Raw genomic sequence first — 24,084 nt, forward strand, 5'->3', positions numbered from 1 at the left:
TGTACATTATAAAACACAACGGACCAAACAATGACACAAACAACACCGCTTTGGCATAGCAGTGGGACAACTACATGTTAATATTGGGGAAAATCACATGTGCACTACTTTGCGCTACTCGTGAATCATCAGATGATAACGAGTAGTATTTTAAAATGTCATTTTAAATTCCCAGGCGCATTCATTTTGGGTGCTTGACTCTAGAGACGGCCTAGAAGTGCCCCAGCTGGGAGGTGTTGCGAATATTTTGATTTCTTCGTTTGTCTCCATGAAGGCCCAAATGTTCCAAGCATTTCTTTGTTTGATCCATTACATCTCTCTAATGTTAAAAGATGAGGTCAGTACAATTTTGCTGACTATTGATAAGTGATATTGATGCAAATGAATGCTTTCATGAGCTACTTTGAATGGGAGTGGGACACATTTGAGGCCAAACATGTATTATTATTCTTATAAATCGAATTCTGCATTACCATTGCAAAATTGACAGTGAGTGTGGTTTATGATCAGTGGTCCGACCATGAATATGCACTTTTCTTTGGAAGCAAAGAGGCACATGCTGCATATATGATGTCTACGAAAGTCAGTTACACCAAAGCGTTCAATATTTCCACCTTTTCGAGAGAATCCGAGATGAATTTTTGTTGAGTAGGTGGCAAAAGCCCCGGAGCTGTGTGGAATAATCCCCTTTAGATGTTTGAGGATTTTGGCGCGGTGCTAAATCCTAAACAAACATGTGTAGAGCTCAGCGGTTTTATTTGACATAATAAATGTGATGGCGGCTTAAGCAGGTGTCCAAGCATTGACTGTTAACTCAGCTCACTTCGGAAATCAAGGATGTTAAGTCTTTAAATCTGCACAGCTTCATGTGTTGGTTGACGTGAAGAATTTTGCACGGATTTGATTGGAGGATGCTCCTGTAATATGCTCCAGAGGGACGTTGTGCGAAGGAACCCAGACGTGATTCACAGAACGTTTCAATTCAAATGAGGCCTACGGTGAACATGTGGCTAGCAGCAGTTAGCATTATTATTATTATGTACTGGTAGATGTTGTGTCCTCACTAGTAAAGACAATTCACATAAAGGGACTGTCTTACTAATAGTTTTTTTAACTATTGTATGACGTTTTTACATGAATAGTTGAACAACTAGAAGGACAACTATGCGTACATGTTTTTACTAGTGAGGCAAAACTCTGCTCTAACTGACATCTGCGCTTTACTAGTACAGTATTACCACTGAAGTGCTAGATATAAACTAGCTCTTTGTCCTCACGAATAAATCAATTAGTGCACTAGTGGAACAACAGTCTTACTAATACCATTTTTTTACTGCCTTCTATATTGAATGGTGTTTCTGAACACTAGTAAGACAACTCTGGCATACTAGTAGAAAAACTATATGTTATTAGTGAGGCAAAAATGGGCAATATTTGATATGTGGGCACTAGTACTGCTGCTAGTGATGCCCTGATGTCAACTAGTACAATTTCTTTAATGCATTTACAGGTATATCCATACTTGTGCACAGTTTTGGCTCACTAGTAACATGTACTTGTACAACTAGTATGCCCAGTTGTCCTACTAGCGAGGACATAGTAGATACTAGTACACAAATCTAATGCCGTTTGAACATTTGTGTGATATCCTAAACAGCCATCGTAAGGTCCATGTACCCGTACACCATTTATCCTTAGTGTACGGGTAAAATAACTGTCTTACAAGTAACATTTTCCACTTCCACTTTGCTATGACATTTCAGCACACCAGTAGAACAACCGTGGCAAACAAGAAGCACACCTACAAGATACTGTATTAGTGAAACAAAGCGCTGTTGTCGTTGACATCTGCGCTGTACTTGTACTCCAAGTAAAGCACTGAATGTTAACTAGGAGACTTTTATGTCAGTAGAAGTACAAGTAGCATGCAGTTTTTCTTTACACTTCTGTATGATATTTCTGCACTCCAGTGGGAAAACAAACAAACAACTATTAGTGCTACCATTGCAGGACAGTAGATTACTAGTCATGTTTATTTTGTGTACAAGTGGTGAATCACGGCACTAGGGTTGGACAAACTGTTACTTAGAAGAAGGACAAAAAGCATACTGGTAGTATGAACCTTAGGCTGGCTACGTAGGATAAGGCACGAATGCTCAAACTGCTTCCCACAGCATCTTTTGTGTGCGGACATTCCAAGGGTTCAGGAAGGACAATCGTTACAAGACGAAGTTGCGAGGCTTCCTGCTGACTTGATCTTACACACTGCCATGACGGATGTCTGCATTTTCTGACTTCCTCTGTTCCCGTCCAACCCTGTCAGATGATAAAAACTCCCCGAGAGGGTGAGTGGAGCTACTTTTATGGATGAGAGGCACCGCGACAGACCATGCAAATCGGAATGACGCCAAGACAATCTAATGTATTCATATTGTGTAGTGAACGCTTTGTAGTGCTGTCATGTACTTCATCGTCACACTTGATCTTTACAGGACATGACAATTTCGGTCCCACTGCGGGCAAATAAAATGCAACTAGTTGTGTGGGGAGGGGCCATCTGCATCCTTTTGAAAAAGACTCAGAATCCCCCAGTGTTGTCTCAGGAGCGTAGCAGCATTTACATCCACTCAAAAATCAATTCGAGAATTTATTGAAGATCCTTGATACTCAGTTTAATGTCCATGTACTTGTATGCTCTTTGTCCTTACTAGTAAGACAATTCAACACGCTAATAGAATGACAATGGCACGCTACTAGAGCGACTGTATCTTACGAGTCACGTTTCACCACTACTAGTGCCACTCCTGGCCTATGATTAAACCTTTTAGTAAACTACTGTGTATGTGGATGTGTCAGACACCAGCAGCCTCCTCATCAAGAAGAAAAAATATTTAAACTGCATTTTATTTGCTTTCCATAAAGAAAATAAATATGCTGTTTTTGGCGGTCTACACCTGGGTGAAAACTCATTGAACTTTGTAAACACATGAGGCCTAGCATAAAATACAGTATTTTAGAAATTTCGTGGACAATTTTCAAAAAAAATGTCTCTGAAGCGCCCCAACAAATTTTTAACAAGCAATCTTTGTTGTACATTTCACGAGATCTGTGAAACTCGTGAGCTGTGTCACGATCCAGGACATCCCAAAAAGTCTGTCTTTTGGATCCATATGCTAAAATTTAAGTTGAAAAGTTATTGAAAGCTTTATATTTCGTCCACGCTATTACCGTGGCGTCGGGCCGTTTGCAAAGAAAAATGCCACTGTTTTTGAGGGTCTACACCAGTGGTTCTTAACCTGGGTTCGATCGAACCCCAGAGGTTTGGTGAATCGCTCTCAGGGGTTCGACGGAGCCTCTGCCATGAAGGTTAAGACGCACCCGACTGAACATGTCAATTAGTTATGACACACACATTTTTTAAGTGTCTCCGTTAATGACTTGGAGGCCACAAATGAATTCAGACGCCTTCAAGTGTTCATGAAAGACTGCATTTGTAAGTGGACATGGGGAAGTCCTCGTGACATTTTTTTTTTTTTTTTTTTGCTGCCTGCTGGCAAACGTTCGTGCGTGCAGCCGTTCACTCGTGAATATTCATCCGAAATCTGCCATCCATCCAGCGGGACAATAAACAAGACGAGAGAGCGAGTATGAATGCCTGCAGGAGGAGGAGCAAGAAGCCGGGGCCAAATCACGACAAAAGTGGGGGCAAACAACCCGTTTCCATGACAACATGTCCAGCCTTCCAAAAAGGCGGCTGGAGAGCTTCATTCCTCTCTCTCTCTCTCTCTCTCTCTCTCTCGCTCTCTCTCTCTCTCTCTCTCTCGCTCTCTCTCTCTCTCTCTCTCTCGCTCTCTCTCTCTCTCTCTCTCTCGCTCTCTCTCTCTCTCTCTCTCTCACACACACACACACTTTTTTTTGGGTCAGTTTTACTTGCAAAGACATGAGTGGGACATTATTGCGAAAGACAGGTATCCGACGAACTTGAATGGACTAACATCTCAAAATGTCAGCCGCCGTGCGCTCGAGGAACCACTCGGAGGTAAAACAACGACTATCAAACAAACAAAAACAAAACACAGCACACACTCAAAAGCCGAAGTTCACAACGACCCGCGAGGCTGCACGTTAGCTAAAAACACGTTTTAGCTGCAAAAAAATGAAGCAACATTTTAATTGAGGTGTTGTGGAAAAGTTTCAAGGTGCGTTTCAAAAAAATAGTGGTTTCCACGTGACCATATTTGGTCATAGTGATGTTTAACGATCAAGTGGAGCCAAGTGGCTCAACATCGCATCTCTGCTGTGTTGATGTCTGTATTCATTGGAAGTGGAATGAGTGATCATTAAGGCAATGAAAAGTCGAAGCAGTTCTATAATATGTTTTAAAAAGTCATAGAGAAAAGGTCAGTCCTCAAAATAAGATGAATAAACATCTTCATCCATCCATCCATACGTACATGCATTAAGTTCCCAAAAATCAAAGTTCAGTTCTCAAAAGTTTGTTCTGACTGAAGGCGACAGTGTGTCACTTTTTGGGGAATTTTAGATCCTGGGAAATGGAAATGTTTGTTTTTCCCCATACCTACATGGAGTGACACACACTGTTTTGTCTCAAGTGAGCACAGTTATTTGTGATAGTAGAAACTGCTTTTCTTTTAAATGCAGCCCATCCTCTGTGATGCAGTATATGGTTACAAGCAATTCTCTTTGTTAATGTTAAGCATGTTTGATATCTTACTGTATTGTGATATTACATACCATTTTTTTGTGTAGTTTAAATGTTCTATGCACAGTCACAGTGATTCTCAGTGTAGCACGAGTACCACTATTGGTACACGGGCTCCCTCTGATGGTGTGTGAAAGAATCACTTAATTACAAATACAAATATAACTATCACCCAGAATAGCATAACACATAAACCTTTGCATACGGCCTGTTTAAACTTTTTTAAAATCCAGAACAGTGCATTTTTAATTACTTTATTAGTTGAATTTCACTTTTAAGTACAATACATTCAGTCCTGAATAAATGTTTGTTTAAAAAAATATATTTTATTTAAGTTTTATGTACAATGTATTTAAATATAATAATAATACATTCAGTCCTGAAGAAATGTTTGTTTAAAAAATATATATTTTAAGTTTTATGTACAATGTATTTAAATATAATAAATAATTATGGGCGGCCCGGTAGTCTGGTGGTTAGCACGTCGGCTTCACAGTGCAGAGGTATCGGGTTCAATTCCAGCTCCGGCCTCCCTATGTGAAGTTTGCATAGTCTCCCTGGTCCTGCGTGGGTTTTCTCCGGGTACTCCGGTTTCCTCCCACATTCCAAAAACACGCATGGCAAGCTGATTGAACACTCTAAATTGTCCCTAGGTATGAGTGTGGGCGTGGATGGTTGTTCGTCTCTGTGTGCCCTGCGATTGGCTGGCAACCGATTCAGGGTGTCCCCCGCCTACTGCCTGAAGACAGCTGAGATAGGCTCCAGCATCCCCCGCAACCCTAGTGAGGATAAAGCAGTTCGGAAAATGAATGAATGAATGAATAAATAATTATTGAAGTACAGTGAGTTTATCAATAAATCTGACAGAGATTTACTTTTTACTTTTTTAGCTCTTGCTAGTTTCTGAGATGTTAAACCCTGTGCCAGCTACAATGCGACATACAATTGATTCCTTTTAGGAATGTTGGTCTTTTCTTTTCACTTGCATTATTATGTTGAGGAAATGACATGTGTTTACACGAATGCATATGTTTCATGTCTTTGCAATCCTTGTAGGTTGAAATGTGCTTTCGACATTTCATTTGAAATAGAAAGCCTTAATAGTCATTGTATGGTGCGGATACAACAGAATTAGAGTGCAACACCAAGCTTGTGTTTCAAAATTACAAAATAGAAAGGGAAAAGAATCAAGCTACAAATCTAAAAAGGACTGTTTACTAAAACAGACTAAGTTACTCAGTCCAAATGACAGTGTTATATGTACCAACAATAACAGTGATGTAGTATTATGGAATCTTTTACATTTAAAATAAAGTAGCAGCTACATAGAATAGTATTGGTACTATTGTGAGTTCAGTGTAGTGATGGCTTGTCGGGAGAGAATTAATTTTCTTTATAGAGCATTTTAGACCCTGTCCCGCGTCCCTCGAAAGGACAAACAACAAAATCTATTGAGCAGATTCTTTGCTGGTCCCTTTTCAGTAATTCAAGAGAGAATTTGGCCTTTCCCCATTTTCCCTCAAAGGGACTCTTGTTCATTGAGAATCACAATAAAAGATCTCTTCCCAAGGCTGATGCTTGCGTGCCCGAGCTTAGTATAGAGTACCTGTAAATCATGCAATCCATCTTTTGAACTCAAAATTCACAAGTAGCATGTAAGGCTTTTGCAAAGATTGTGGAAGAACTTTTATAGTGCAGATCTATTGTCCCACTTTAGAGATTAGACCTCGTAACTAATACATGTTTGAAATTGTTGCTGATCAGTAGAAGTTGTTATTCTGTGGAGAACTCCAAGCTACAGCGGAACCTCTCACGGTGGTCAACCTGCTATTGGTTGTGATTTAGGAGCCGTGGAAATTGAAACAAGGACATTTCAAAGAAAATATAAAATTCACTCTCAGGTTTTTATGTGGCTTTAGAGGCATATTCTTGCAAATAAAATTTGATGAATTCCAAATTGGACAACGTCAGAAGCATTCAGCTTTGTGAGAATACAAGTTGTAGGTGGTGACTCTAAAAGTACAGACACGTTCTGTTGCTTGTTGATGGAAAAGGAAACTCTGATAGGGAAGGTCAGATTTTATCGTTGTGTCTTTGAGTAAGTGTATTTGTCAGATTCACATCTGGTTCTGTGGTCATTTGAGTGGCATGAACAATATAATCTTCCGAAGAAATGTCTTGTTTTGTTTTGGGTGTTAAATAAATCCCCGGAAAGGAGCCGTTCAAACATAACACATTTGAGATATACGCTAAGAAAACTTGTGTTTTTTTAGTTGATCCAAACCTAAACATGTTATCAACAAGGGCAGCTAAATATGACATTGTGTTCTGAAAATGCTGGTCCCAAGAGCAGAAATCTTGTGGATTTCTCACAGGCATTGGTTGACAGTGTTGGCTTTTGAGGGGAATTTTTGAAAGGATGGCTACGGCTTTTGGCATCTTCTTACTGTTCATGTTCACAGGGACGGCAAATGATTGCCAGTTCCACATTCCGTGTGGAGTTTGTGCAAATCGGCTAGTTTGAAACATGGGTATAATGTCACTGTAGCCCAAAAGTAAAGATTGGGAGTGTTATGCGCGTCAAGGAACAACGTGGTGAAATGTTTTGATATCGGTTTCAATTCCTGGAACGCTACGCTTTGCCGCTCTAACCAAGCAGGAACTTTGTTAATGTTCTTGCATTAGCACCGTGTAAGAAGGCATCCCAATCAGGTGCCCAAACCACCTCGGTAATCCTCTGGATGGAAACTGAAGGAGCTTGAATCCAAGCCTCCCTCCAGATGTCTCAACGCAAGCCCACCCACCTCACAGAGGAAACTCCTGTCAGCTGCTTGGACCCACAATCTCATTCTTTCAGTCACTTCCCAAAGGTCTTGACCACTGGTGAGGTTAGAACCCATAATGACTGGTGAAATGTGAGCTTTGCAGTAAAGCTTTGCTTCTTGAGCAATGCCTGCTTTCATGCAGAAGAACCACCTTTACAATTGCATCCTGGACACAAAATATTCTCCCATGTGTCACTGCATCAAGGTTATTAGCCACAGCTCCTATGGTGGAAGCGTGACAGAGTATTCCCATAACACTAAAAGTTATCGATTTGAAGTTTTATTTTTTGGGAAAGTGCAATCAATTAAAAATCAAAAAAGTGGTGATCAGCGTACCTTTACCAGAAATGTCACAAATTCTGTTTTGCTTCTAAATCCTCTCAGCAGTTCATTTTGCTCTGCTTCTGTTTGCTAATTCTTATACCCACTTGTTGGCTACCAAGGAATAGAGGCATTTTTGTTTTTTTCCGCATGGTGGATTTTCCATAATAGTTTAAGCGAAGGTCCTGATGCCCACAGTACCGGGTCAGCGCAAGGCTGCAGCGGCTCACTGCTGACCGGTTACCTGAAGTGAGGTATTTTTCATCAACATTTTGGTTGAACGCTGTGTGAATTTAAGAAGTCACAGTAACACTATTACACTATCTTCTTTTTGTGGCGCATTCACCACCAACCCTCCCAGTTAACATTATAGGACCCACTTTTCATGCCCAGCCCAAGTCTAGTGCAAAGGCTTGTCTAATTGTGTGCATGGGTGGAGTCTTCTTTCTTTTGGTATTTTTGTCGACCTGGGTGTTGGTGCCACTGTGGGAGTGAACACAGCTGGCCTGATTCCTGGCCAATCAAAGCGGCTCCCCTCATTCTCTTTAAATTCACCGCAGGAGAGGCGCGTGGTCTGCATAGCGGAAGCATAATGCACTCACTGGAGATCAGAGTGTGCAAAGTACATTTATAATGAAGATCTCCACTTGCAGACGATGTAAAGTTGACCGCTGCAAGCCCCCCCCCCCCATCTTCCGCCTGTACGTGACAGCCAATTTTTACGTGTGCGCACGTGCACCAGTTCATGAAAATAGGGCAACCATACTGTAGCTGTCAGTGTCAGTGAATGAGGAAAGCAGAACCATCACTCAACACTTTTGAACTCTAGATTGAACCGATTGTATGAAGCTTATTTGTTTTGAGTACGCTATTCTACTCACAAACGCTTCTGAAATATTCAAGGCCAAGATCCAAGGCTCCAAAGGAGAGAAAAGCCTTGATGCAGCAGATAAGTCATGGCATCGCCTCCAAGTGTTTACCCATACTCCAATCAGATTGCTTTGATGTCATTCCTCACAGACTGTCGGCTGCATATTTATTTGCATGGCATTTACAGATTGCTATGCTATGCTCTGATGTGTTGTCGTCCTCAGTTTATTTCTTTATTTTGTTAGCCTAATGGCGTAGTTGCTAAAGACATTGTTGAACATTTAAAAAAAAAACACACACAACAAATTCTACAAGCAAGAAGAGTCCACTTGCCTCGAGTAAACCTTTGCAGATTACCATGTCCTGGATGGCTGTGAATAGATGGAAACAATTTTTTTTTTTATTTTTTTATTGATATTGTGACAGTAAGTTCAAAATGACTTTGGCAATTATGCTGTGAGGCGATCAATTTGGTATTTCAGTTCAGTAACAGCTCCCACAAAACTTAATTGATTTAACTCATCATAATCATAAACACAGCAGGGCATCAACAATAAATCTTGTTGACTGAAGATCATCTACAGTTGCAGTTGTGTTTTCCGTACTTCTCTGGCAGTTTGCTAAGGCAGAAATGTCAGCCACAAAATTTCCGTCAGTCTTTTCAGTAGACCATCTGAACTCAGACTTCCAGACAGTAACAAAAATTCATCTTATCCACTTAATGTCCTTGAAAAAGCCAAAAGACTGTGTTTCTGAGGTCAGATGACACATAGTCTTTGACCCCCCCCTGCAGCACAGATGGATAAAAGCCTGTTTTCCACATGCCTGCCTCTGCAGCTGTGCATGCTCATATCTGGGTTACTCAGAAGGTTTTTTTCCCCCCCTATGCCGTGATTCCCAAAATACATCGTGACTGCACTGTTAAAGCTAAAATGGAGATAAAAAGGCAAAGCATATGTTTGACGTGGGTAATTATATAGGCACGATTCTACGCAACCGTTAGAAACGTCAACCGCGGTTGTTTTCTCTTTGACATGTAGACATTATGGAAGCTGTCAGAGCTTTATATGGTCGGTCTATGAACAGAATAAACCTTCTGTCATAAGTTTGTCATGCAGAGTTGACGTGGACTGTAAATGCTTTACCATGTCACTGGATGGGTGTTCGACTAATGCCCCGCTTCCACTGCATGGGACCAACGCAGCATTTACAGTCAAAACATAAAAAAGCATCACTGTCCATGCTGGACAATTCTTGTTTATCTCCAAAATACTTAAACAACCGTTTGGATCAGTTCGAGGGCTGAAATAGCTGAGCGTTTTAATCCTTTGTTTCCCCATTGAGTCTTGGCTTCTCTTGCAGGGCTTGGTTGTGGTTTTTAAAAAGCAGGTTGCTGATCAGCAGAAACTGAGGACCAGCTTGGCCTAAATAGTTGAGTAGCTGGAGACAAATGAGGGGACTTAAGTCTTTGGAGAGGCCACGGTATCATTCTGTTTGTCTTACAGGATGAAAATAGATAGCATGATAAATGAAACGTTGACATATCATATCGTTATTAAATCGTTGAAAAGTCGTAGTGCCCTTTCATGGAGTTTGTTTATGCAGTTGATGATTTGTTTTCATCCCTCTCTGTTGTTTCTTCCATTCTATGAAAACAGCCTTTGATATACTTCGGTGTAGCTGAGGCGGCCTGATGGATTGGGCAAATATTAGTACATTCTTGCATGTTGGGCGGTGAACTGGATATCAGATGATCTGTCAAACGTGACAGGGTCAAGGACGCATTGGCCCTTTTTTGAAAGACATTCAACTTAATTAAGTCTCTCTTATACACACTTATATGCGTGCATAAGATAAGCTGATAATACATTTTTTTTCTTACCCTGCTTCCCTTTCAAAGACATACACTTTGAACACAAAGGACTCCTCTATGCAATTTTCTGTTTGTTTCATAGAGGCATCTTTGTTCTCCTCTTTCCAGTATAAGGGAAAACTCATTAGCCTCTCCAGCACTTGTAGACATGAGCATGGAAAGACCTGAGGAAAAAAAAAACCTGAAATGGTTTAGCTAGGTCATTGTGATGATGACTGGGGCATTTTTTTGAGTCACCCTTTGCAAATTAGAATTTTGTTTGTCTTCCTAAAAACTGAAACATTTATCTTGGCTTTCCCACATGCATGCAATTTTGTGCTGAGAATTTTTATTGCTGTTTGGTGTGTAGTTTTGAGGAAAACCTTATGGGTACTGTAGATGTCATTGATCTGCATATATTGATGACATAAGGCTTCCATTGAGATGGCACTGTAATGCCACTATGTGATGCTGCCTCATTGGAAAACATTTGAATTTCCAATTAACCAAATTCTGTTGCATTGTTTACTAGGGCTAAATAATCGTTTTGGGATCAAAATCGTGATCTCAGACAATGCGGTTTTGTGATTGTCAAAGCTGTATTTCTTTTTCCGTTTTTTTTTTTTAAGGCCCTTATTCCCCAAGCTCACTAATCATGGGACTGTGAACAGGTTACTTTCACCAGCTCTGAGCTGATTAAACTCTGTCACCCATACTCCTGGAGGTCGTTTCTTGACAAACGACGTCCAGCTAATTGCGGCGCAAGCTAAGCTAGCTTGCGCCACAATGTGCAGCTCTCTCCTCTCCCTAACTAATCTTGAGCTCCGTGGTGACACGTAAGCTACCCTTCTGACAAGTAGCACCTTCACTCAAGGCGGACGAGGAGTCGTCAAGCATGCCACACACCACGCAAGGAGAGAGAACATGAGAAGATGGAGAAGTTAACGTGAATCGTTAATATGAAATGCAGTCAGGAAAGACCCAATTAAGTGCTTAGAGGTACAGCACACTTTTCACAGAAGTTGGGCGTAGAGCAAGTAGCTGTGAACAGAAACTTAGTATTACAATTAATAAACAAATTAAAGTATCTATAAATAAAATAAGATGACAGCTACATTAGAAAACCAGAATACGCTTATGGCTGACGTCAGCCATGATGAGGAGCTCAAAGTTCAAAGTTTATTAAATTTACAATATTAACAAAGTTATTTGCTTTATTCTCACTATTTTGCACTATCGAGTACCGAGTATTGTTTTGAGATCTACACAATAATACGTCTCAAAACGACTTTCTCTTTTTAAACTCAATTTAGCTTTGCTAGTGTTGTCACAGCATGAATTAAGCTTGTAAGTCAAGGTGCCGTTGCATTTGTATTATTATAAGTAAAGCGTAAATGTTGAGATGTTCCAATTTCTGATGAAACATTTGTAATTAGGTTATTTGCTCGTATGAGAAGATGCATTATTCAGTTATTATTCAAATAACATGGTAGCTCTGCGGCAAGGCGGTGGAATAGTATTCCAGAGGTTGGCTCATTACTCGTTGGGATTTTGCGAGGGGAGATACTATCAGAGCTCAGGAAGTCAGTTGGCTAACGCCTTGTTGTTTACACTGAAAAGTCCATCCTGGGCCCCTGCGACTCACTGATTGTAGCTTTTAAAAATAAGTAAATAAATAAATAAATGTAAAGGTCAAGTCATTCAAGCAGTGGTATGACTTTAAATACCAAAAGCCAGGTATGGGACAGTGAGAGCTGCTATAATTAAAAACGTCAGTATGACACTCCTTGGAATTCTTTGCAATTTGTCATCTTAATATATTTGTGAAATGGAGTAGAAAATCAATCCAAGATACAGGAGATGAACAGGGATTTAAAAAGATGGCAGGTCATCTGTGCCTTGTGCACACAATATTCATTAAATATACATTTTATTGTTGAACATCACACTTGTTTGTGCCAAGTTTTCTTTTTGCCCTTTTATTGTCATGCATTAAACCCATAGTCTGTCTCATGAAGCTAATCATGATGCATGCGCCGTCCCCGCAGCATGGTCCACAGTCACAGGAAATAGCTGACAGCAGGAATGCTCCCTCTCTCTTCTCATCTGTCTCTATAGGTCTCAGCCACACTTCTGGTTGGCTGGCTTCTTCATACAACAACTTCCTGTAAACATGACATGCGACTCAGTGCCCACCCATTTTTCATCTCTGATCTTGAAGGAGCTCCATCTGACCTCATTGTGCTGGAGAGCAATTGCTATGAGCCTTCTGCACAGGGTCACTTAATACTACTTTGGGAAATGTGATTTTCATGAGTAATGGCCTCTTGTCTGAGGGCGAACATGCGGGCGGTGAAACTGCTTTTTTTCCCCATCACTGCGAAGTGCATTCACGCGCAGCACACAACATGTACCTGTGATCTGCTGGGATTTAGCCACATTGTATGCTCCGTTATCATTTGTCTTGGCAAATAGTATCTGGCATAATAATGTCTTGAATTCAACTCAGCTGACACAATGTGTCAAATTGTCATTTTTGTTATTTGACATTTTTAAAACACTTTGTATAGCTAGTTGAAAAAAAAAAGGCAATTTATTTTGGTTGTTCTATGTTGTTCTATGATTTACAATTTTGTCCACGAGTCGATGAACATGCATGTGTTTGTCCACTAGGTGAGTGGGCGGTTTGCAGGCAAGCATGACTGCCAACAAGACTCCAAAGGCTGTGCCTCATGCAGGAGGGGGTAAAGCTCCACAGGACCCCCCCGACAGGTTAGTGACCCCCCAGGATTCTTCAACATGCTCTTACAGTCATGTCTCCTAATTTCCAAATAACTACTTCTTGGGATTCAATGAATATTTGTTTTTACTCCTGGGAAACAAGGGGCAACAACTGTCAATCATGAGGGATGTCACAATCACACTTTTTTGCACCCGAGTCCAAGTCCGAGTCACCCGATTTTGAGGATCTGCTGATAACGAGTCCTGATCCAATATCTCAGTAATATATTATTTAGAAAAAAAGAGCGCATCCAAATTGACTTCATGTTTTTGAAACGTGGAAGGAAACCGGAGTAGCCGAAGTAAACCCTCACAAGCAAGAGGAGAACATGCAAACTCCACACAGGAAGGTTGGGGCTGGATTCTAACCCACGACCTCTGCACTGTGAGGCGGACATGTTAACCAGTCCACCACCTATGTACTCTTCTGTGTTATTTTGTTGCTTTGTAACCCATAAAAATAATACAAATTTAAAAATAACACATTTAAAACATGATTTTGTACCCCTGATTCCCATGCTGAAAATGACGTGATTGGGCCCGATTTCTGATCATCTGATCGGTGTCGGGACATCCCTATTAACCATGTTTAAAAAAAATAAAAAATAAAAATCTTTTGCAAGCACTGTATGTCTCTGGATCCTGGACGAGGGCCCCATCCAACTATTAACAGTAGCAAGCTGCAGCATGTTGTGAGCTGATGAGAGAAACAAGCTTAAGGAATGATACAGGATATCTTGCTTAACTTGTCCGTCATCTGTTTTCTCTACACTCTGAAACTCATTCAAACTGAAAGATAAAGTTACAGCGGTGGCTGTGAAATGTAATATGTCAACAATCATACCAGCTTGAGTCCTGGCTGATTTTTGGTTTGCAAAAAAATGTGGTCCGACTGGAGCTTATAGTGAAAGCAGTGTTCTATGTTGTGGTTATTAACCAAGACGAGACTGTAGTTGATGCTCATGCTTGATTGAGGCTTTAATTCTTTCGTAGTCCACTTGTGTATCGTGCTGGAGCTGTGGATTTGAGTCTTGTCCTGATGCGCAAGGCAATATTGTATTAACTGCAAAACATTTTAACCTGTTCTCTCTATATGACTAGTAACACTTTCAGGCTGAACACAAATGTGTTAGGACTTAGGACGACATCCAATTCAATTGGAGTCCACATAGGCCTGCTGCACACCGAACAATTGAATTGGACAGTTTTGGGAAAAAAAACCCCACAAAAAAAAAAAAAAAACAATGCAGTTGTTGACTCAACCGCACACCAGGCAACTAACCCATCAACACAAAACTAACCGCCCTCATCCGTTATAACCCATCGCCTGCAAGAGTAAAACTCTTGGTTTTCAATATTTTAAGGAACTGCAAACACCTGAACTCCGCATATACTACTGTATTATTTTTTTATTTTGAACCACATATATTACTCTTTAATTTTTTTTAACCACAAACAACATGGAGCGATTGTCAAGCAAGAACCAGACGGGGATGACGGGAAGAAAAATAGCAAGAAAACCTGCAAAATAGTTGGAATGAAACTGCAATAGATTGAGTTGTGGATGCAACCCCCCTGGCCCCCGAAACTAAAAATCCCAGAGGCTAAACTTTGGTGGTGAATAAGTTAATAATCAACGTTTGAAAAGTCAGTGAGTCTTTGTGTCTGGTTTCATCTTAAACATCCCCCATTAATATTTAGCTTCAAGTTCTCCGTTGCTTCCCATGGTACCCATGTGATTTGCTCATTTAGTTTGGAACGATTCCAAGGACCGATTTACTTCAGAATACCTTCTTTTACCCTCCCTTTGACGCGAATGCAACATGTCTTCTTTTGGATCTGATAGCAATCTTCATCAAACAAAATTGTTTTACGGAATTTGCATTCTCATGAGAATATAACATCAAGCAGAAGCCAATTTATAGATTACATTTGATTTGGTCTGACAAGACATTTTTAGAAATTCATTGTTTCAACATATATACATTAAATTGACTTCATGCTAGCAGCAAGCAGGTTACAATACGTTCTGAAAGTCTTCCACCCCGCAGCATGAAGATCGAAACCAGGGAAGGGCAGACAGGTGTGAGGAGAGATTTGTCCCAACCTGCATTGTTGGATCGCATTGCCACGACTAATAGCTTCCTCCTCCCACGTTGCTTGTTATTCGAACTAAAGCTGTGACATCAGATCTCGTAATGCTTCACTTTTGCAATACAAACCCAGCTTCCAAGTCATGATAACTTTACCCAACATTTATGAGTCGCACGGCGTGTGAGGTAAGACCGGCGTCTACAGGGAAAGTTTGCCTCACTGAAGAAACATTGTGAGAAACTGACAGGTTCAGGCAGCATTGGGATAAGTATCTAGTATCACTTAACAGCAAGGATCGCTCCGCATTGGACAGGAAAGGATTCAGAAGACACTTACAGGTAAAACACAAAATGCATTTGATTAATCTTGAAATAGTTTACTGTTTGCTGAGATATTGAGAAATGGATAGACCTATGCTGGCATTGTAATGCAGTGGTGATTCATTTTGGCCGGAATTTCACACTCCTGCTGCGAGAATACTCAATAGTTTGCGGTGAATATTCTAAAAAGTTGGCTAACAATTTTGGAAATGAATTGAAAATGCCTGACTCCTTTCACATGTGTGGTTGATTATCTCCTCGCATTTGTATGGACTGTTGTTATCAACATACTAAACTTCAAAACTAATTTCTAAAAGTTTTTGGGGACGTGCGTGTGGGTTGAGTTGGAAGTGATTCAATGTAGTTGCGGAAGAAGACAACTGATGGAGTTTTCTAGGTCACTTTCCAAGACCCAAATCATGGGCAACATCCTTTGGAGGACCTGGCCTACGCACCTCTGAAAGCACCTCTGAAAGCTGCGTCAACCCTTGTTCAAACAGGAGGGTCTAGCTTGGGGGATATTTTGCAACCTACCAAAAATACAAATAAAAAAGTAGAAGCCACATTTGTGGGCTGAATTTGGGGAAACTTTGATATGGGCCAGCTTTCATATGCCAGTATGACATCATTGCCCTTCAAATGCAGCCCCCCCAAGTATGCTGTCCATGGATTGTGACACATCTTGTGCAAAGATGGCAGGGAATGGCTTTTTTCTCTCAGTTGTTTGGTAGTTGTCAACCACTTCACATAGTGTTTCAGTCTTTCCATCCGTCACTTGAATGTGGTGGATCATTGCACAGCCGAGATGCCAGTCAGAGGTACAGACCTTGGTGTGGGACAACGGTATTAAATTCGCCACACTGCTTCACACTCTGGCAAAATTCATAATAGCTCGCTCACAGGCACATTTTCAGACATCGGCAACTCAGAAAACATTGATGTTGTTTGCATATTGTCACTCGATAGATGGGAAGACATTCCAGAGACGATTATTTTCATACAATCAATCAAACAAGTTTTTTTGTGATATTCACCCTCGAAGGAAATGAAAACTCAAGAGCACTCTAGTCTCAAAAACATTTTCTGTGTTGTTAACTATTTCCTGAAGTAGAAGGAAAGAAGAGTCTATCTTGTCTAGCAAATGGCAAATGGCTGGCGCTCTACTGAGTGTTGTCGTGAATAAATATTTGAATCCCCTAATTGCTTATTCATGATCTCTTTTTAGGTGCCAGTCTGCATCTCCTTGCCCTGCTCTGTCCGGTGACGAGGGTCCGAGCGAGCCACCTCCCCTTGGTGACGGGAAGAACTATCAGAAACAGAGCAAGTACCTCAGGACAGACGGACGTTTTTTGGTGCGTGCTGGCTGGAACAGCAAGACCACAAGCTTTGGCAGTGGACCGCCCCTCACAAAGTCTAAGAGCATCAGCTGCCTAGACAACCGTCTCTCCATCTATAAGCCTCAGGCTAAGGAATATCCCGAAAGTCAAGACGGCCAGGAGCAAAAAGAGAACCAAGGGGGTGCTCCGCCATCAAAGGGACTTAATGGTCGACCCCTGAGTTGGAGTACACTCTCACTTGGATCTCTTACTACCCAAGGTCACAAGCGCACACTTTCTATTAACAGGCCTGTAACGGGTGTTCTCCCCACCACAGTGCGCAAAAAGATCTCAGAATGGGAGTGCAGGAGAGTCTCTTTGCCTAGGATGAGCTTGTGTCTGGATAAAAGGCCAGGACGAGAGCGCATTGGAGGCAGTGAGGGCTGCCCAAGTTTGCTCTCTTCTCCCTGTAGCGAGAAGGCATTTGACTTTAAGGGGATTCGCAGGATGAGCACAGCGTTCTCAGAATGCTCCTACACAGAGACGGAGGAAGAAGAAGGAGCTTCCGACAAAGACGGCTTAGGTCGCTTCCAGAAACGGATAAGTAAGACTGAGTCATCTGGGGCATTTGTTCGCTCCCTGTCTGCTCGTAAGGAGACCTCGGCCGTCCTCAACAGGATACAAAAGATAGAACAAGCCCTGAAGGAGAATCCTAGCCCACCCCCTCCGCGTTATCTGAGTAATTGCTATGCTTCAGACAAGACAAGACAAAAATCTTTTGTGATTGGCGAAGACTTTGACAGCACATGCGCCAGCAAGCGCAGTAGTATTTGCTCGATAACCACGGAACCAGATTCTCTTTTGGTGCCTGATAAGTTCGCAAAAAACAGGCAAAGGTTCAGTGTGACTTCAGTCAGGTCTGTGAGCCCGGAACCAGCAAGCAAACAGACATCTGGTGGATCTCCCATCAACCCTCTACCTAAACCCAAGCGAACTTTTGAGTACGAGGCCAAACGTGAGCAGAAGGGCACATTGCCAGTGAATGGACTACCTCCAGACTGTGAGACTCCCCCGCCCCTGCCCTCGACCCCTGCACCCAGCACCACACGGCCAGGGAAGTTGGTGGGCAGTAACTCCAGCCCATCACAAGACAGGTGAGATGAGGATCTTTGAGCAGTTCCTTTCCTACTCAATCATGTAGTTTTTTTTTGTTTTTTTCAACAACCCTATAAACAACATTCATAGATATGTTTCTAAATACAAATGTAGCATTTAAGTTACAGCATTTTCACCATTTTGGACATGGCTTAAACGAGTGATTCATGCAATTTCAATGTGCAGTTAGCTGGCTAGCTAATGATACCGACACCTATTCCAGTCATTAGAGACTTCACACGTAGTTATACGTAGGTGTAAGAAAGCTGTGAGATGAAGGAGCATCTTTTTTTTCAGGTTATACAAAATGTATTTGATTGACAGTTGAATGGTGCATAGTTTCAGTGCTTTCAGCTGGGATGCCCACAACATCTGAGCGCGGAGGGAAGAAAACGTGTGATTTTTTTAAACAGATTTTTTTAAAAGTTTTTTTTAAACAGTTTTGAAGGGTTTTTATTTGTTTCGGATTTTTTTTAATCATTCACATTTGACAAGGTTGTTAAGCACTCTTCTCTGTGGCGTGTCAAATTTTGAAGACATTTTCAGGTTACGGGGATTTTATGCAAATACTCTGCCACGCAACCAGTATCTTTCAGCTGTTTAGATCTTATCTTTAATACTGGTGGTTTCATTTGCAATTTGCATATTTACTTGGCTATTTCACTACTATTTACAAATTGCACTTATTCTCACTTGGACTGCATTGAAAATGCAGACATTTTTCAGCTTAATCGAAACAAGCAGCACGGCTTACCCAGTAAGTCCAATACCTATGAAATCCAAGACTGGACTTTTGCAACTTTCCTTTATTTTTAACTTCACTTCTCAAGATCGAATACAATATGTTGAGAGGGTGGGGCTTTTTCAGAGTGCCCCTAATGTGAAATATCATTCATCCTTTGGACTGTGTTTAACATTCCTGTGGTTTCAGCAATTTCAGACCAAACTTAAAAGGCACGAGCTTTCAGCAGTGCCATAATATAGATCTGAGCACTAATGCACCAAAAACATAGCTCATGGCGTATGTGCGCACCAATGTGCAACAAATACTCAGAAAAACAAGCAAACATCCCCATACACTACTTAGGGATTTCGTCTGGCAACTTTTTTTTTCATATTTCTGTTAGCATTTGCTGATTCGGGCTTTTTGAGGAATTTGCTGAGTTTGTCAGTATTAAAAATTGAGCCTTTGGATGCCTTCTGCTGAGATGACTTTATTAACTTTTTCTATTTGCAGGTATCTGTGCTCCAGTCGGCCTAATTTTTGAATTTCTTCTCCTTTAGAGAACCCTGTGAATCGGCGGATGCTATGACGACAAGCCCGCTGTCGTCACACCCCTCTTCACCCGCAGAGAATGGCACGTTAACCACAGAGAGGCAGAGTCAACCCAGTTCCAAAAGCACTTTAGAGGAGAATGCGTATGAGGACATAATAGGTAAGCATACTTGAAGGAGGGAAAGCTTCCATTTCCTACTTACAACACTTTTGGATGAAAAGTATGGAAAGTAAATGATACCTGTTTTAAAATTGACAGTCGTTGCATATTGTGTAGAAAACTGAACAAGGCCAAAGTTGACTGCAGGGTGTAGATGAGGCACACGTGGAAGGTGAACGTTAATGTGCTAATAACCCTTGTCAGGTTTGTCCCTGCTCTTGCGTCTGTCCTGTGTAGAGGTGTGATGTACATTGCAAGTGTGTCAGCCTGGAAGTGGTCTGTGAAGCCTTCTGAGACCTTATGAGATTAACAGTTAACACATTTTTGGCTCCTGGACAGAACGTTTGCCTTTTTTTTTTTTTTTTTTTTTTTTTTTTTAACAGTTTACATTTGAAAACCAAATCTACAGCTGAATAACATTTCATAATCAATAATCTTGATTTTCCTTTGGCCCATGAAAACAGAAATAAAGTTGAAGGTGATAGGACATGGATGTTGAGTATTTTACTGTAAATTGCACTGAGTCATTACTTGTGAGATCATGTGTACATGAAATGCTGGACACGTTGAAGCCAAATTCCTTTCCACAAGCAAATGCCCCCAGGCCTTCTGCCCATTCCCATTGTCAGCTCCCATGGGCATACTTAATATGCTGGAAGTGAGTGGCGGTGTGAGTAAAGCTTGGCTTGGAATAGCATAGATACTATGTCTCAATCTGTAATGTGAGAAAAATGCCTGAATGATAAATTCTTAATAAAATCCAAATATTGGGACATGTTTTGACACGCAAGTTGTATCGCGTGATCATATCATTTATTCCAGTTGTTTTTGAATGACTGACCCGTCCTGTGTTCATTATCAGTTCACTGAGACTGAGGATGTGTTGTTGTCTTCCCGAGAGCAGAAGAATGAAATACCAGCAAAGGTCTCATTGTTTGCCAGGTTACGTAGAGGTTACGGCAGAGTGGCAATTTGCCCCCCCCCCCCACATACTGTATATAAAATGAAAAATAGTCATTTTCTGCGCTCTCGAACGCTATAGGCATACATTGCAATCACACCCTGCTCAACTGTCAAATTGTCAGTCAAATACTATCTCTATAACACAGACTTAAATTTCACACCCTCTTCCCAATTCTGCCTTTCTCTTTGTGGTGTGCGTGCACTTGCAGCCGGCAATGAGGCACTCTAAAGTGTCCCCATCAGCCCGAAGTTCTGGTCCACACGCCCGGCTGTCAAATGAGGCTTTTTAAAATGTTGTGCCTTACTTCCGCCTCATTCACAGCATTAGAGTGCCTCGATCCAGCAGACTATGCGAAGGGGAAACAATGCCTTTTCTGGGCGTAGGCATAGCGAGTCGGCTGCTTATTACAATCGCACCGGACAACTGCTGGTCTTTGCTTACTTTTAATTAGAATTGAAGTCAGTTGTGTTTCTACTGTGGCTGTGTTGCATCACTGAGATAAAGGAGCCAGACAAGTATAACGTATTAATGATGTGTCAATGAGGGAATCGTTGAAACAGAGGATGAATCATACTCTTTAAAACACTGATGCTATGATTCAGCCGTCTGTGTTGTGGATTTCGGTGACATTAGTCTAATGTGTAACCGTCATTGACATAGTTTCCTGCTTAGACTCATGTAAAGACATCTGGCCAAAAGTTTTTGCATACACAGTATCGGGTTGCATTAGCATTATTTAGCTTGTAACCTTGTCGAAAACTTGTCTGTTGCTCAATGCGGTTTGTCTTATGAGATTGGAGGCAGAATGACTTCAGGAAAGATAAACTAAATTGTGTGCATACTACTTCCAAATGTACTTTTTTTGTCATGCACAATCAGGGTTCTATACTGTAGTGTGTCCATTTCATAGTGCAAGCGGATACAGACATCGTTTGTTCAGTGCCTCACCCTGGCCTGGAGATTTCATTGTGTACACAGAGATGTTCAATCACAGAGTGGAGTCGAGGTGTATCCACCCTCTGCATTATGCCGTGTTAGAGAGGAGTAAATAGTACCCTGCAGTACATTAGCTGCTTCAGAGACGTGTAATTTTCCCAGCAGGCTCCTATTACAGAGCTGCTTCATTGTAATGGACTTGCTGCACAGCATGGGGCCATCCATGCAAGTCTTTCTCATTCTGCTCAACTCTGATGAAACACACAATGTCACTCAGGAAAGCAATTTTTCTTGTCTCTGCCCTACCCCTTAAAGTTTAAAAATTAACCTTAAAATAACAAAACAAAGTTCGGGCGTCGGGTTAATGGAATACACACTCCACATACACTCATGCTATTATACACACATTGCAAGGTTCGATGCTTGCAATATATCGAGTGCTTTGCCTTTGTTGTAATGCGAATGCTTTCTCTGACTCTGAACTGACTTACATGCACAAAAAAAACAAAACAATGGCTGCGGATGTGTTGATGGGTGACGTTGCATTTAAAATCATACATATCACATACATATCACGATATTTTGAAGCATCCCAAATTGTATCTGGAAAAGATGAGATTTCCATGTGGGCCAAGAAAAATGTCACATGCAACTTAGAGCAAGCGATTGTCGTCTTTGCTGCAGCATCGGTAAGTCAGGCGAATGATTATTAAGTCCTAGTCGTTGATTTGATTCCCTTACTTTCTCACAGTTGTCAGAGGCTGCCAAAAGCTTTTTCTCAGTGTAGCTATCTGAGTTGACCTGGACTCATGACAAATGTTCCCTTTATTTAAGTTGGCCCTCAGTCAGGCTGCATTTCTCTATAATGTGCATATTCTTTCCATTTCTACTATAATTTACTTGCTGAGACCTAAGTAAGAGAGTGCATTAGCACACATGAACTTTTAGTACAGTGTCACGTTTGACATGTTAGTCCCAAAAAGTGCCCTCTACTTTATGGTCACTTGAGGTTATACAGACGGAAGCTGGCATTTTCCCTGCTTTTTTTCCCGGCTTGGGAGTCGATGAGTGTTGACGTCAATCTGCGAATTTGTGAGGTTCTGATATACAGTAATATCAGAGGCTTAACAGTGGTGTAATGTAGCAAGCAGTGACCAGGGCATGCATTCAACACCTAAGACTCATTTGTTCAAGGCCCTTTGTGTTGAAAGGAATTGTCAACATACAACTCGTTGATGGAGCAAACCGCCATTCGCTGTGTCTATTATTTTTGAAAGGCACAGGCAAAATCCAGACTTGACTATTATCATTTGAAGCACCAATTTATTTTGATTGCGGAGTGCAAGTAGCCAAAGATAGATACTGTAGATTTACTGTCGATAGATGAATGGGTGGATGGATGAATAGATAGATAGATTTGTCTTTTCTGACTTGCTGATAGTTGATATTCATGCAATTTCAACTCCAATTTTGACATCAACCTTACGAGAAAGATCTAGCCGCCAACTGTTTCTTGTTAGCAGATTGGCATCGGAAGGTAAACACTGCGTTGTCGTTGTTTTCGTCTGAAAAGAGCTGCCCAGCCAAAGCCAAAATCAGCACATTGAGAGCATTGAGAATTAATCCAAACAATAAAAGTTGCTGATAGATAAGATAAACAATGACTTTTAGAGAGCCAGATATGAACGGTAAACAATGACTTTTAGAGAGCCAGATATGAATGGTACAATCCTAACAATGCTGTGAGGTGAAATGAAAATTGCAACCCCGGTCACAATGCAATTCTCCTTGTTTACATCAGTGGTACTGCCCTTTCTTTGGCTGCAATAGCAACATTGTATGGGGTAGAAGCTCGTTTTAATTTTTTTTATATTCTGATTGCTGGACCTGATCTGATTTACAATCTCACAGGAACGGAAATTACTTATCACAAAGGTTTTATCACACAAAGAAATCTTTATGAAGATGAGCCTCCTCTTCCTCACTGGAGCAGACGGTTTGCATGCCTGGACAGTGACTCATCAGCTTCGGTTCGGCTCACTGGGTTCTGTGGGGCCCAATGCCAAAAACAACTGTTTTGAAGAAACGAACTCCAGCTGGGAATGACCTTTGACTTACCTTCCTTGACTCCTTGCCTTACACACAAACATGAGTAAGATCTTCTGAAGTTCCGGACACCCTCAGCTACCCCTTTTGACCACACAGTCTGTGCCGTCTTATGGACTTCATCCCATGATAATTTTTTTGTAATTCAAGATATACTGAATCTGAACATCGTGTCCACAGAGAAGGAGAACCCATACGAGGATGTTGACCTGAAGCGGAGGAGTGTGAGTCGGAAAACTTGTCATTTGGAGAGCAGCAGATCTTGGACTGCTATGGACCGGATGCAAAACTCTCCACCTCAGGTAAACCAAAGGCTTTATGGGGTTGACACTCTTCAGATTACATGCGATTTTAAGACAGAGTGACTCGACTTACGAGCTGTCAT

The 24,084-nt window shown here is 41.2% G+C and overlaps 1 protein-coding gene across 2 annotated transcripts in view; it reads left to right on the forward strand.

Moving 5' to 3' along the window:
* dennd2b (DENN domain containing 2B) overlaps nt 1-24,084 on the forward strand; it is a 47,984-nt gene that overhangs the window by 1,235 nt on the left and 22,665 nt on the right. The window contains exons 1-5 of one of the 2 annotated variants that reach the window (XM_019886899.1): nt 3,895-4,039; nt 13,265-13,363; nt 17,012-18,256; nt 19,542-19,693; nt 23,880-24,001. In XM_019886899.1, the coding sequence (XP_019742458.1) occupies nt 13,290-13,363; nt 17,012-18,256; nt 19,542-19,693; nt 23,880-24,001 (1,593 nt within the window). In that variant the 5' untranslated portion in view covers nt 3,895-4,039; nt 13,265-13,289. Of the gene's footprint in view, nt 1-3,894; nt 4,040-13,264; nt 13,364-17,011; nt 18,257-19,541; nt 19,694-23,879; nt 24,002-24,084 lie in introns of those variants that run through there. The other variant, XM_019886900.1, reaches the window with a different exon arrangement.

This window comes from Hippocampus comes, unplaced genomic scaffold (assembly GCF_001891065.2).
Source record: "Hippocampus comes isolate QL1 unplaced genomic scaffold, H_comes_QL1_v1.1 scaffold261, whole genome shotgun sequence".
Lineage (NCBI taxonomy): Eukaryota > Metazoa > Chordata > Actinopteri > Syngnathiformes > Syngnathidae > Hippocampus > Hippocampus comes.